Consider the following 12,914-nt stretch of genomic DNA (forward strand, 5'->3'; position numbering starts at 1 on the left):
CCTTTTCCCCATGTTGGTTAATATGTTTTTTATGCCTTTGTTCTACTATTATTCTAAAGTATCTTCACTGGTTAAACGGAGTAATCAATGCTCACATTGACATCACTGGTGGCTCAGGAGCTTAGACCTATAATCAGCTTTGTGTTCAGAATAGTATCAATAAGAAGTGGAGCAGTCTGATGCGCGTATGTGGCGGTGTGCAGCGCACAGCTGCTACACATGACCACACTGTTGATGTTATAGTCACATGGAACCCCGAAGGACCTGACCTAAAAGGTATGTCTGCTTTTTATGACTGCTTATCACTTAAGATTAAATAACATCACTATTGAGTGTGGCCCACTTTGGCATTGCGCTCTCATAATATTTTGATGTTTCGTTAATTCAATGTTAGAATAGTGGCATTTAGCTTATGTATATACATTTCTCTTCTTAGTGGACTGGAATGGAATCCTCAATGTAGCATTTAAATTAAGTGTCTTCAGAGTCTGCTGACTGTCTACATGAAGCAGAAAGTGCAAAAACAAACTATAAGAATCAAGCCACATACCCAGCATCTTTGTTTTTGTATTCTTGTTGGATTGGGTGACTGTATTTACTATCAAACTGGGACAGCTAAAAATCTCAATGAACGGCATCGACTAAGTTTACAGTACCAAATGGTGCCAAGATGATACAGGAGATCCAGCTCTAATGTGATGAATGAGCCAGGAAAACCTTACTGATGTCATGGCAAAGTTTCCTTTGACGCCAACAAAGTAATGCTGCCTTAAACACATTATTTTACTATTTTACACTCATTAGAATTGTTTAAGTGAGTTTCATTAGCAAACTACAAATAAATGGCTCTCAAACCATTGTGTGTGTGTATATGTATATGTATATATATATATATATATATATATATATATATATATATATATATATATATATATATATATATATATATATATATATATATATATACACACACACACACACACACACACACACACACACACACACACACACACACACACACACAATGTATTATTATTGTTATTATATTATATAATTATATTAAATTTATTTAAATTATTCCTCTCAAGACATCCAAAACACTTTACATGGCATTATTCATTCATTCCACACTACTAGTGGACTTGCATCTCCACAAAACTGAGGATTTGTCTTGGAGGAGGGCCTCCTACTGCTTCTTTTCACGGTAATGGTTTTCCTTTGGTAATAATATTCCACAGTTTGTCAGTTCATCTATATCCATGGAGAATGTTCTGAAGTTTGGTTTTAACTTTTCATTTCTATGGAACCATGCAGGTGTTGTGCCACCTCCAAAGTTACATACTGTACCTTTAATGCACATGTATATATCCTTACCCAACCCTTTGCAATGACCCTTGTGTATTTTCAGAATGAGTAAAAGAGGGAGGAGGAGAAGCAGCCGGCGCCGGAAGAGCTCCAGCAGCCGCAAACGTGAGCTAAAGCTTTTGACTGCACTTAGCCTAATCTACTACTTAACTCAGTCACATTTCTACCCACGGTTTACCAACACATTTTCTGGTCTTCTTTCAGAGAGCACCTCCCAGTACATCAACCCCAAGACAAATAAGAACAATAATGAAGAACTTGTTGAAAAGGGTGAATCGGACACCTTTGGAAAAGAATATACACATTTAGAAGATGAAGAAAAACATCTTCCACCTAAAGAAAAACGATTTAAGTATGATTATCAAGTGAATGTCTTTCCAAATCAGAGAAATATCTACACTGCAACAACTAATGATGAAGCAAAAGGTGTAAAGATTGTGACCTCTGTGTCTGTGGAGGATATGGACAATTCAACTCCAAACATCACATTCCAGCAATTACAGGAACCCCTGGAGACAAATCCAGCCAAACCAGCAAGTAGCATCATGAAGATAAATTGCCAAGGGTCAAAGGTCAAACTAGAGCTGCAAGAGACCAATACAGCTGGAGTTAAGACTTCTTTTGTTTTTTATAATGAGAAAGGAGATGGGCTTGAGACGGTGTTTAGGAGTACATGTGAGAGGATACCCAATAATGGTCAATCATCACCTGCCTGGACCATCCACAGCCAGTATACACCAAACTTTAGCTTCACCCTCAGTAGTAATGGGCAACCAGGGGAAAGCCCATCAACCACCGTCAGTTCATCTACATTTTTAGAAAGTCCAGGCATCCACCAACATAATTTAGATCAACCACCATGTGCCAATATTCAACCTAGAAGGAAATATTTTGGTAGAAGTTACAGCAGTGACCAATCCAGTAATATTCCTCTTCCACGCCAAGAATTTGCAGACAGTGAATGCAACACTTTGGATGATCTAATTCTTGGCATATCATCATGCAGGATTGATGGCTGCAGCCCTGGTTACAAACAAGGGGAATCTTTTAACAAATCAGAAAATTCATATTGTTTAGAAGTTGGGGGTGGACTCGACTTTGAACAGTTGTCCGACTCTGGCTATGACCCTATGTCTATGAGGCCTTCTGTGTCAACAAACAGGTCCAGTTTTACAAAAGACTTTATCAACTCTCAGAAAACAAAATCATGGATCAGAAACAACAGCATTGCGACAGTGGAGCACAAAACATGCTTATTTCCAAAAAGGAGACGTCAAACATTCCCAAGACTATTGCGTACCTCGGGATCTCTCCAAGAAGATCAGCTCATGCATTTCAGGGAGTCGTTTTCTTCAGATACAAACTCCTCTTTGTATCACCATACTCAAACTCACAGGCAAGGGAGTATAAATATGGATGTTGACAAGTTTGCAGCGATCCGAAGTTATAATGCAAATAAAGTTAGGGAGAAGAGTAGTAGAATAAGCAGCAGGGGGAATACTTGCATAGGTATGGGTATGCAGGGCACTGACCAAACTTTTGTGAATGGCATTGACACTGATCACCAAGGTGACAAAAGAGACAGTGTATTTGATCAAGAAAATTGTCAGATGAGCTCCGAAACGCCAACTGATCAGCTAAACCGGAGAACTTTAGCCATACAAGTCATACCTCCATCATGTTGTACGTCAGTGGAGCAGATGGTTCAACCCACAAGATGTGCACTGGGAAACGCACAAGAGTTTGATATGATTACTACAGAGGACATGACAGACGAAATTGTTCCAGAAAATACCGAGATGGCTGCTTATTTTTCAACAACAATAAGTGAAGAGGTTTCTGAGCTTCCTTCAGAAAATGACAGGCATGACGATCTCAGAAGTATATCTCTAGCTTGTCTCGCTTCAAAACAGCAAATCAATGAAGAAGACAAAATAACACAATGTAGATGTAAGTGTCTGCGTGTGTTTACAGAAGGTTATGATTTGTATGTGAAAGCTTTGTTAATAATACAATGCTGATTTTTCTTCAGCCGTTTCAGATACCAAAGAGCTCCTTAAGCCCGTGGAGGGTGGGGGTCCTGATCATTGGGCCAAAAGGCGAAAACTGTTCAAAGAGAGCAAACAGAAGAGCTCTACAGGGGAGGGCTCCATAACCAGCGACATCACAGAGGGCTCCGGTGAGTGTCCCAAAACATTCACATCGACGACATCATTAACAGTGGAACTTTGTTGTTTATTGCTTTGCTAGTAAAAAAAATGCTTTGCTAGTATGGCATAAAACTGATAGAGCTTGCATGTATTAAATTACAGGTGTTTTTATTGTTACAAAATAACTAAAACGATAGCTTTTCAAAACATGGATCCATTCTTTATACAGTCGAATCCCAAAGCAGAAATAGTCTTATTGTGAAAGAGTCACATAGCAGCAGAGCATGTTATTGTTGGACACGTGACAGTAGAGCCACAGCAGTGTTTAACTGAATGGATGATCTATGAATGAGATGGTGCGATGACTTTTTATGCTTACTATGTCCTGTTTTTTGATATTGTTTGTCTCTACCATGGATCTATTATAAAATCTCTTCTTTCACAGCAACTTACTAACATGATATAACATGATAACCAATATTAAAAATATCCACAAAATAAGGAAACCAACAGAATAATTATTTGCACAAAAGTGCAATTCCAAAAAAATCTTAAACTGATCTATAAGCATACAGCCATTACGTTATTGCAAAAGAATAGGCTTTGCTGTCTGCAAATGTGATCATTGACCATTTTCTAACAGTCACATTAATGTATGGAGCCTGCCTGATGACCTGTGTGAAGTGACATACTAAAGTGTGGCCTCGAATTATGATTTTGTTTCCACAACATGCAATTCATACCCACACTTTAGCCAATTTGTTCCCACAAATTAAGAACTTAATTTTTAAACTTAGAATTACTGAAACTCCATGCAAGGGTTTTCACAATGTCCTTGTATTTTAAGCCTAGGTTAAAATAAAACTCGATTAATCCATCTCTGGAAATGTTCGTAAGCTGCTGGAAATACCGCTGGAAGTAACGCCTCATCGCTTAGCGGAATTTTTGTTTAGTGATAAAATGTGGCTTCTTCTGAATTGTTCAGATCATGGCTCCTAGCTCGTAGGCCCTAGCCCCTAACTCCTTCACCTTTGGAGCTATGTCACGGGGTCAACCATAAGAATCCTAGGTAGATAGGAGAAGCAGCCATGTGACACTGCAGTTGTTTAATAAAAGACTACAATACTCACAAAACAGAGTACAATAAGCATCCACATCCTCTGCTGCACTGTTTTTAATACAAATTTCAACATGTTGGTGCATTTAAATGATCCTAGTGTTTAAACATGAACCACCTCCAACATCTCAATATATACCCATGTACAAAACAGAATAAATATTCTCCAGACTCGCCATGAGCTGCTCAGCCTCTGCTCTGTCCCTTGTCCCAACAAATATTCCATAAAATCCTGTCCTTTAGTCCGGTTGCGGTGTAGCATAGCATTGGTTGTGTTGACCTTGACATTTGCCTGAAAATTGACCAGATAAAGATGTGAATTTTGTGAAAATGGGCAAGAATCTCAAGTGGTGACAAAGTGGGTTTGGTTGAGAAAATCTATTCTTTTTATATATGGAATTCTGTATCTTCCTTCCATGGAGACTTATGTTTTCACAAAAGCAGAGAGATGCTCTTGGCCCACTGCCTAGATAGGCCTATATGAGATATAAGATTGTTTCCAAAACACATTAAGTATTTATTATTTATGCTTACAAATAAAGGCATTAGTAAAGTAAGTATTAAGAAAAAGAGAAAAATGCTAAATGTATTTTAAAAGCTAAATGTGTTCTTAAAACATACATTAAAAATATACATATCAAATGTGATTACTCACGAGTTATCTCAGAACAATCATGCATTTAATCATGAAAAAAATGTAACAGTGTAATCAGTTGACAGCCCTGTTACAAACACATGTATACTTTTTATGAGTGGGGTCACCTCTCCACACATTTGACCTAATGTGGCCAAGTGGTGTCCTTCATGATGATGATGATGTTTAATGCCATACTGTGGATAATAGGTTATGATAGGTTAACCAACACAAAACAAACAGAACACAGCAGAGTTCTTGCAACGGTGCCTTGCCTCAGTGCCATCTTGAACATTTAGGGCAAAGGCAAATATCTCCATGGAGACAAAAAGGTGGCAGACCCTACGCCTGAAAAGTTACACAGTCACCTTTAAGTGCACCTTAACCAATCACTATTCATAAAACATTCTTCACAGTTGGATTTTGTAACTCATTTTAACAAATTTTAATGGAGGTTTAATTATGCAGAAAAGGTGAATGAACAAGTTAGAGAAAATTGTCAAACGTTAAATAGGGATGAAAATTGCTCTGAAATTGCTGCACTTATGTGTACTCATTTAGCCATCTTCTTCAGTGTCTATCAAAAGCCGTCTTAGGAAGGAACAGTGGTTGAAATAATGAAAAGGTTATAGCTTCTGTCTGAAAAGTATTACCATCATGTACAAATGATGGTAGGCGATGGCTAGATAATTACATACATTTGTTTTATGAATGGGGCTGTGTCTGACAAATTTGGATCAATGTACAATGGGAAACTATAGGAGGGGGTCAAAGGTCACTGTAAGTGCATAGCAGAAACACTATAGTCATTGATTGGTGTACATTTTTCTGTAGTCTCCGAGGACGCTCCATCTCTGGACATGACAACTCAGGACACAGAAATAGGAGGCTTTTACACTGAAACCTTCCACTCTGCAGCATGGGTATATCAGGGAGACAATGACATCACAGGAGCCATGCCGCCCACGCTCAACAGCAGGAGCAGAGTCATATCAAGTACGTGCAATTGTACAAGTGGACAATGTACTATTTGACTCGTGTATTTTGGGACTTTCTTCATTCTTCGTTCAGATCATATAACCCATGTGCACATGTACTTTGTGACAGCATTATCAATCAATTTGGTTCAAATGATCCTGGCCTGATGAGGATAGATATTAAGCTTTCAAGTTTTTAAACAATAAACACTTTACAGGCAAAACCACAGCTCTAAACTAAGACTGAAGCATGCTTCAAAATACACTCATTTGGATGAACAATTTGATTTTTGCCAATAAAAAAATAAACAAAGGCCTAAGTGGATGTGGCATCCACCTTTGATATGTTCAGTGTCGAGTGTTTTAGTTCACATGTTGCTGCTAAAACAGCATAATGTGTTTTGTTTGATTATAGTTCGAGAAAGGACGGTCAGAATAAACAAAGGAACAGGAGACTACCCCTGGGGCTTCAGGATCCAGTTCTCAAAGCCCATTGTAGTCACAGAGGTCGATACTAGTGAGTTTAGAGCTACATTGTTTTGTATAAAAGCGAAAAATACTTTAACTATGGAACTGAAATATCTTTACTTTTACGTTTAGATGGGGCCGCCGAGGAGGCAGGCCTGATGGTGGGGGACTATGTTCTGGCCGTCAATGGGACAGATGTCACCAGCATCCCCCATTCGGAGGCAGCGGATTTGGCCAGACAAGGTGATCCCTTTCATGGCTCATCAATTTAAAGAGCAAATATTGATTCAGATTTCTAGTGTACCATGTAACTTGTCTGGTGGAGATATTATTTCTTTGCCTGAATGTTTCACAATATGGCATTAAACTTATTCACATTGCATTTATTAAGTTAGGCATGTTTTTATTGCTCAAGAAATACCCAATGAAAAACATGCATTCTTACTGTGAGAGGTTCCCCTAGTCACAGATGTACCCTTCTATTTGGCATTGGGTCCTCACCTGCTTGTCTAAACGGTGAAAGAAGTTAAGTCAAATATCATATCGTAGAGCATTCCAGGTAATGCAATAACATTTCTATGGAGACGAGAAGATAGTGGACCCTCCACCAGAAAAGATATATAGAGCACCCTTAATGAAAAAATCCATTGGTACAACACACTAAACAAATACCACTGTTTTAGGGCCAGATGTTTTAACACTCACTATTGGATCTGACATTGCCCGTGGCCCTAACACTCCTCGTCCTGGATGCCGTGGCTATCTCCACAAGCGCACCCAGTCTGGTCTCATCAAAGGGTGGAGGAAGAGGTGGTTTGTACTGACACACGACTGCTGTCTGCACTACTACAGGCATAAATGGGTGAGATATAAAGATACACAAATGCATAGATGTGGTTAAAACTTTCCACAACACCTGCACAACTGATAGAGTGTGTTCACATAATTACATTACTCATAAAAATGGGTCTAAATCTGGACTAGATCAGGACCAAAACAAGTCTATGTAATGAATAATATTTTTGCAGTCCATCAGAAATGTGCAAAAATATTAGGCTACTTATAACTTCTTTGAAATATTAAACAAGAGCCAATTATGCCTGCTGATTCACTCCATTCTAAAATAGTCTGAATTAATTAAATGATTTTAATTATATGCTTATTGTCTATAGCAATATTCTGAACAGCACAGACGATGTGTTGCTTTTTACCAGTTTTTACCCTCCTTATGTATGTCCAGGATGAAGGTAAAAGACTAGCCGTGTCCACAATAAAGCTGGAAAGAGCCGAAGTTGGACCAGATCTGTCATTGGGAAAACAGTTTGTGTTCAAATGTCGCCCCCTGTTGGAAAATCGCGTGTACTTTTTCTGTGCCACATCGAACCAGGAGATGAAAAGGTATCATGCTTAATTCTCCTTTCCTCCCAAAAACTTAATAATAAACAATGAAAACTCATTTCAATGGTATTTGCATAACATCTGTGTAATTTAGGTGGATAGTGGCTCTGGAGAAAGCTATTCACCCAGTTACTCAGGTAAGACAGGCTGGTGAGATCCTTTTAGCCTATATGTTGTTTTGAATGTTATTTCTTCAGTAGAGGAGGTGTGATGTAAGTTTAACCCCATGAATCAACGCTATTTCAGAATCATGTATGGGTGGATGTGACACAACACAACTCTAACCTGCCTCCTCTGGCTGTGAAAAACCCAGAGTGTCTCGGACTGCTCCACAAAATGGACAGAATCAAAGACATGTGGATCCAACACTACTGTATTCTGAAGGATGGATGCCTGTACCTCTACAGTGGCATACGTGCCACACATGCACATGGTATGAGTCTTACTGTAAAGTCATTTTACTGTTTAATCTGTCACCTCACTGTCTTTAACATGCATGTTGTAACTATGTGTCTTAGGTGGCATTTATCTTCAGGGTTACACAGTGAGAGAGCAGCCATATGGATCCAGAAAATGCACAATTGAATTGAAACCTCCATCTGATGAATTCAAGAGTTTCTACCTTTGTGCTGAAAACCCCAACGATAATAAACGGTCAGGAGGCAATGAGCTATGAGTATTTAGCCCTTTAAATGATGCTTAGACTACAGTACATCACAGAGATCATGTACATGACCTAATGCATATTTGTGCTTTACAGATGGATTGCTGCCATTAAGGCTTCAATAAAAAAATGGTTGCCTTTGCATCAAGCACTTCAAGATTATAATAATCACCAACCAGAGGAGACCAGGATGTGAAACATACACTACACTGCTGCTCTTAGATTAAGCCACATAGCTCTAGTAACATGACTTTTTACGTGTGAAATGGCCTCTTGGAAACCACTAAATACTTTTGTCTTGCATGGTTGCAGATAAATAATGTTTTGATACCACTCTTACATAAACATACTTAATAAATGATTAATGTATGAATAATTCACACTCATTGTCAAATATTATTATTAAGTGTTGAGTAAGGCCTTTATTTTGGACCAATATCAACAGCACATTCTAATTCCAAATGACAAAAACAGGATATAGTTCAGAAAACAAAGAACATTCCCAGTCCTGTAACAGTAACACTAGTCACTGTTGAGTTCCCAGCAGGTAGCTCAAACATTGTAAATGTGATGGGGACGGATGTGACAAAAACTGGACAATGCACAAACTGTAAAAGGAGCATTTACAGCAGAAACTGGTTTGGGTTTAACTGAGGTACAAAAACACAATGTAATGTAGTTTTGAAAAGAAATAATTCAAAAAGTCATCATTTAAGACTAAGAGGTATCCTGAAGACCAATGACAAGTCATTGACAGCAATTCCTTCATAGTGATAATTAGGTCATAATTCTACAGACTGCATTAGCAGCTTTACTCTGATTGTCGGACTTTAAAAATAATAAGGATAAATTTAAAATAAAACAATCACCAAAGCATTTAACACACTGGGGCTCAATATGAATAATCATTTCTATTGCTTTTCTTTAGTAAAATGAAACAGAAACATTTATATAACAAATAACAGAAAATTGGTTGCTTAATTATTTGACAAAATTGTACTGGAGAATTTTAACTGAAAGTGGTAACGAAATGAAGATGCCCAGAGATACACTGCAGTAGCAGTAGAAATATGTGAGGAAAGTATTAAGTACATCTACAGTAGAGGCACTGAGGCCACACCCAAGACCAAACCAAACTGCAGCTTTAAAATGCGCACTAAATGATCACTGTGACACCCAGTTACAGCAGTAAGTGCTGCAGGCAGCATCAGTTAGTTTATCACATTAAGGTTTAAGAATAAATCAAAGATTAATGTTAGTGGATTTGTGACTACACAAAGTATTAAGTGCACCTACATTTGGGGACTTTTCACAGCAAAAAGGGAAAAAATATGTATGTTTAGAAATTAATATGGCATTGCATGTGGCCTCCAACTGGTTCAAGGCACAAAGGCCACAAAACAGTAAAGAAGAAAATGTTTTTATTTAGGCAACCAACAGTGATATATTTACTGAGTGTTATGCAGACTTGGCCAACACTTCTCAGATGAAATGGTTAAAAGTGTTATGTTTGATAATATTTAAAACAAACTGATGACTGACAGGAATTTAAAATGATAAACCATAAGGTGTGTGGTGTCTGAATACAGGTCACAGAAGGATTCACATCCATTCAGTAGCACAGCTCGCAGATGGCAGTAAAACTCTCATGTTGCATTTAAAGCTGACAGTCGGTGATATGTGCTTCTATCAGCTGATGCTGACACATCAATGCGTCTCCAATATGTACACGCACACACTATAGTTTCTTAAATAAGTTACCAGTTATTGCTATTTTCACATTTTAACCCCAACAACCTTGGTAGAGTGTAAGGAATATTTTAAGAATTCACAAACCTATGTTACGAGGTATACCCCAATGATCTAACGGGATTATCAGACTGAACTGCTAATAACCTCAGGTGAGAAAACAGAGCTGAGAATAGCACCCAAATCCCCGGGATGGTCAGGAGACGTCTAAAGGCAAAGTGCTGTTTTCATGTCTTGTTTCTTGAAAACACTCGCTCTCCTCGCAGTGTGAGGTGCTGTAGCTGGTACTGGAGGACCTCAGTGTCTGTGGACTCTTTGATAGTCATCTTGTCCAGATTCAGGTAGTCCAGTGACTTGGATTGGGCCCTTTTGCCCTTGAGCAAACAGAGGGGCAGTGGTGTGTGGAGGGTCCTGACTGTGTCCCCAGGACCCAGAGATTTGAGCAGAGTTTCACTAGAGCTGGGCATGCGGCGCCGCCTCCTCCCACTGGCAGCAGGAATGTCATATGGCTGGTAGTAGCGATTTTTGGCTTTAAAGATTCGGGAGGAGTGGTTTACGCCCAGGTTTAGTGATTTGGGGACAGTGCTTGGGAGAGGGCTTGGCAAAGCCTCTAACACAGAGCCCTTATCTGGGGGGCTGTCAGACCATGTGTGGGCCAGTTTGAGCAGCTCCTCACCCGTGGTGAAGCCCACCAGATAGTTGGAGTCCATGTGGAGGATCTGGTAGCCTGCTACGGTCCCTCTGATGGGTGAGCAAGGGGTGCTGGCACAGCGAGGCCTCTCTGCCTCTGGCTTTAATGTGGCTTTACCTTCAGTTGATGGTCCCACATGTGCCCTAGACACTCCACTCACATCCATCTCCATCTTCAAAGACATATTCTGGGTGGAGAAAGACAAAAGAGCAATTTCAGTATTAATTCACATTTGGTATTACATATTTTTACGCTTATATTTAGTGCATACATAAACGCTTGTTATGATAACTTACAGGCTCGGTTCTTGAAATGATAATGATACAGCACTGAAATACCTCTTACGCCCTCTATCGGGCACCCGTGGTAGTAACATGGTGTGACAACAAATGTGCATCCAATAATAAACATTTTAACTAAACCCCAAAATAAATAGAAAATGATATGCAGCCTCTTTTAACAAATGAATTACATTTTCTGGGGAAAAAATAAATAAAATTCACTTCGTTCGCTGATGGGAGAAGACAATATTCCATGTCGGTCTGTCAATGTCATGGCGCGGTTAAACCCACACTAGAGCCCACAGTGGTGGTCGTCCAGGCTAAAAGGGACTGGGCTAGTCCAGACTAGTGCTGGTCCTGCACAGATCCAGTCCACGTTATCATCATGTTGCTGATATAGAGATGCTGCCAGAAGCTGGATGTGGTGTCGTCAGTGTCAGCAGGATGCAGGCTTTGACCACAGCAGTAAAAATGGCTGTGGTACAGGCCGAGATTATAACGCCCCAGAGGAAAAAGGCCTCTCTGGGCATTGGCGTGGAAATCTGTTTTATTATGGGTACAGTACTTAACAGCTAGATGAATATTAACCTCTGTTATGGCAAAACAACCTGTCAGCGCGTCACGGCAACGTTTTTTTTCTGTTCTAAGGATACTCTTCTAAAATGAGCACGCGATCAAATGACTTTAATTGTTTATTGAATGTAAAAAGGGACGAATATATAATGGGATAAGGGATGTACTAACCTGTCCTTGTGGCAGTGGAAAATCCGATATTCAACCTGCCTCCTTCTCGGCCTCTGCCTGCGAGTCCTCGGCCCTCTCCCGCAACTTCCGGCTGGACCTTCACAATAAAATAAAATAATCCGACGGCGTGGGTGTGGTCCAAATACAGTAACAGGACAGTATTATTTCACCAGTTTGCGGCAATAGGTCTACATCAGCCTTTGGGACTAAAGAAAACCATCTGATTAAAATGTAGCAGCCTAAACATCCCTGGTTTAAGAGAAGCTTTTAAATCCGGATTAATCAGATTTTATTATTGAGTTCTTTAAATAGGCACAGCAGCTTTGTAGACTAGTACTTGGCCTAGTAGCAATGTGATTAAATAGCCCACATAGAATAAATAGAACAATTTAATTACTAATCTCACCTCTAAATACGTTTGGAGTTTAGATTCCTGTTTCCTCTGGCCAAATAGATTTTCCAATACAGGCAAATAAAATGCAATGATAGGACTTTAAAGTTTTCACATCGTTTTATTATTATTACTTTATCGTATTATTGTATTGTATTGTATTGTATTGTATTGTATTGTATTACTGTATTATTAATATTATTATAATAGAACTTGGGTGGGTATGGTAGCTTTTATGTTACCCTATGTTAAGCTACTGCGGAAAAAGTGGGCTACATTAAAATG

The 12,914-nt window shown here is 39.1% G+C and overlaps 2 protein-coding genes and 1 long non-coding RNA gene across 3 annotated transcripts; 2 read left to right on the forward strand and 1 right to left on the reverse strand.

Annotated features, from left to right (window-relative positions):
- Nucleotides 1–49: 49 nt before the first annotated feature.
- Nucleotides 50–1,687, forward strand: LOC129457381 (uncharacterized). Its single transcript, XR_008649215.1, has 3 exons — nt 50–276; nt 1,409–1,470; nt 1,570–1,687. It is a non-coding gene; the product is annotated as an uncharacterized LOC129457381 (long non-coding RNA).
- Nucleotides 1,688–2,876: 1,189 nt separating this feature from the next.
- pdzph1 (PDZ and pleckstrin homology domains 1) lies at nt 2,877–9,023 on the forward strand. The gene is made up of 11 exons (XM_055231549.1): nt 2,877–2,934; nt 3,398–3,544; nt 6,101–6,262; nt 6,659–6,760; nt 6,844–6,954; nt 7,395–7,573; nt 7,952–8,109; nt 8,204–8,246; nt 8,356–8,542; nt 8,628–8,763; nt 8,870–9,023. Exons 1-11 carry the CDS (start codon nt 2,877–2,879, stop codon nt 8,967–8,969), a joined length of 1,383 nt encoding a protein of 460 aa, XP_055087524.1. The 3' UTR covers nt 8,970–9,023.
- Nucleotides 9,024–9,177: 154 nt separating this feature from the next.
- On the reverse strand, nt 9,178–12,320 carry macir (macrophage immunometabolism regulator). The gene is made up of 2 exons (XM_033989103.2): nt 12,239–12,320; nt 9,178–11,400 (listed from the first exon to the last, which is right to left on the reverse strand). Exon 2 carries the CDS (start codon nt 11,395–11,397, stop codon nt 10,750–10,752), a length of 648 nt encoding a protein of 215 aa, XP_033844994.1. The 5' UTR covers nt 11,398–11,400; nt 12,239–12,320; the 3' UTR covers nt 9,178–10,749.
- Nucleotides 12,321–12,914: the final 594 nt, after the last annotated feature.

This window comes from Periophthalmus magnuspinnatus, chromosome 23 (assembly GCF_009829125.3).
Source record: "Periophthalmus magnuspinnatus isolate fPerMag1 chromosome 23, fPerMag1.2.pri, whole genome shotgun sequence".
Classification (NCBI taxonomy): Eukaryota; Metazoa; Chordata; class Actinopteri; order Gobiiformes; family Gobiidae; genus Periophthalmus; species Periophthalmus magnuspinnatus.

Coding starts and splice junctions, on each gene's coding strand:
- pdzph1 (XM_055231549.1), top strand. CDS start 2,877: ATGGGTATGCAGGGCACTGACCAAACTTTTGTGAATGGCATTGACACT. Junction 6,263..6,658: donor CAGGAGCAGAGTCATATCAA/GTACGTGCAATT, acceptor GTTTGATTATAG/TTCGAGAAAGGACGGTCAGA. Junction 6,955..7,394: donor AGCGGATTTGGCCAGACAAG/GTGATCCCTTTC, acceptor CCACTGTTTTAG/GGCCAGATGTTTTAACACTC.
- macir (XM_033989103.2), bottom strand. CDS start 11,397: ATGTCTTTGAAGATGGAGATGGATGTGAGTGGAGTGTCTAGGGCACAT.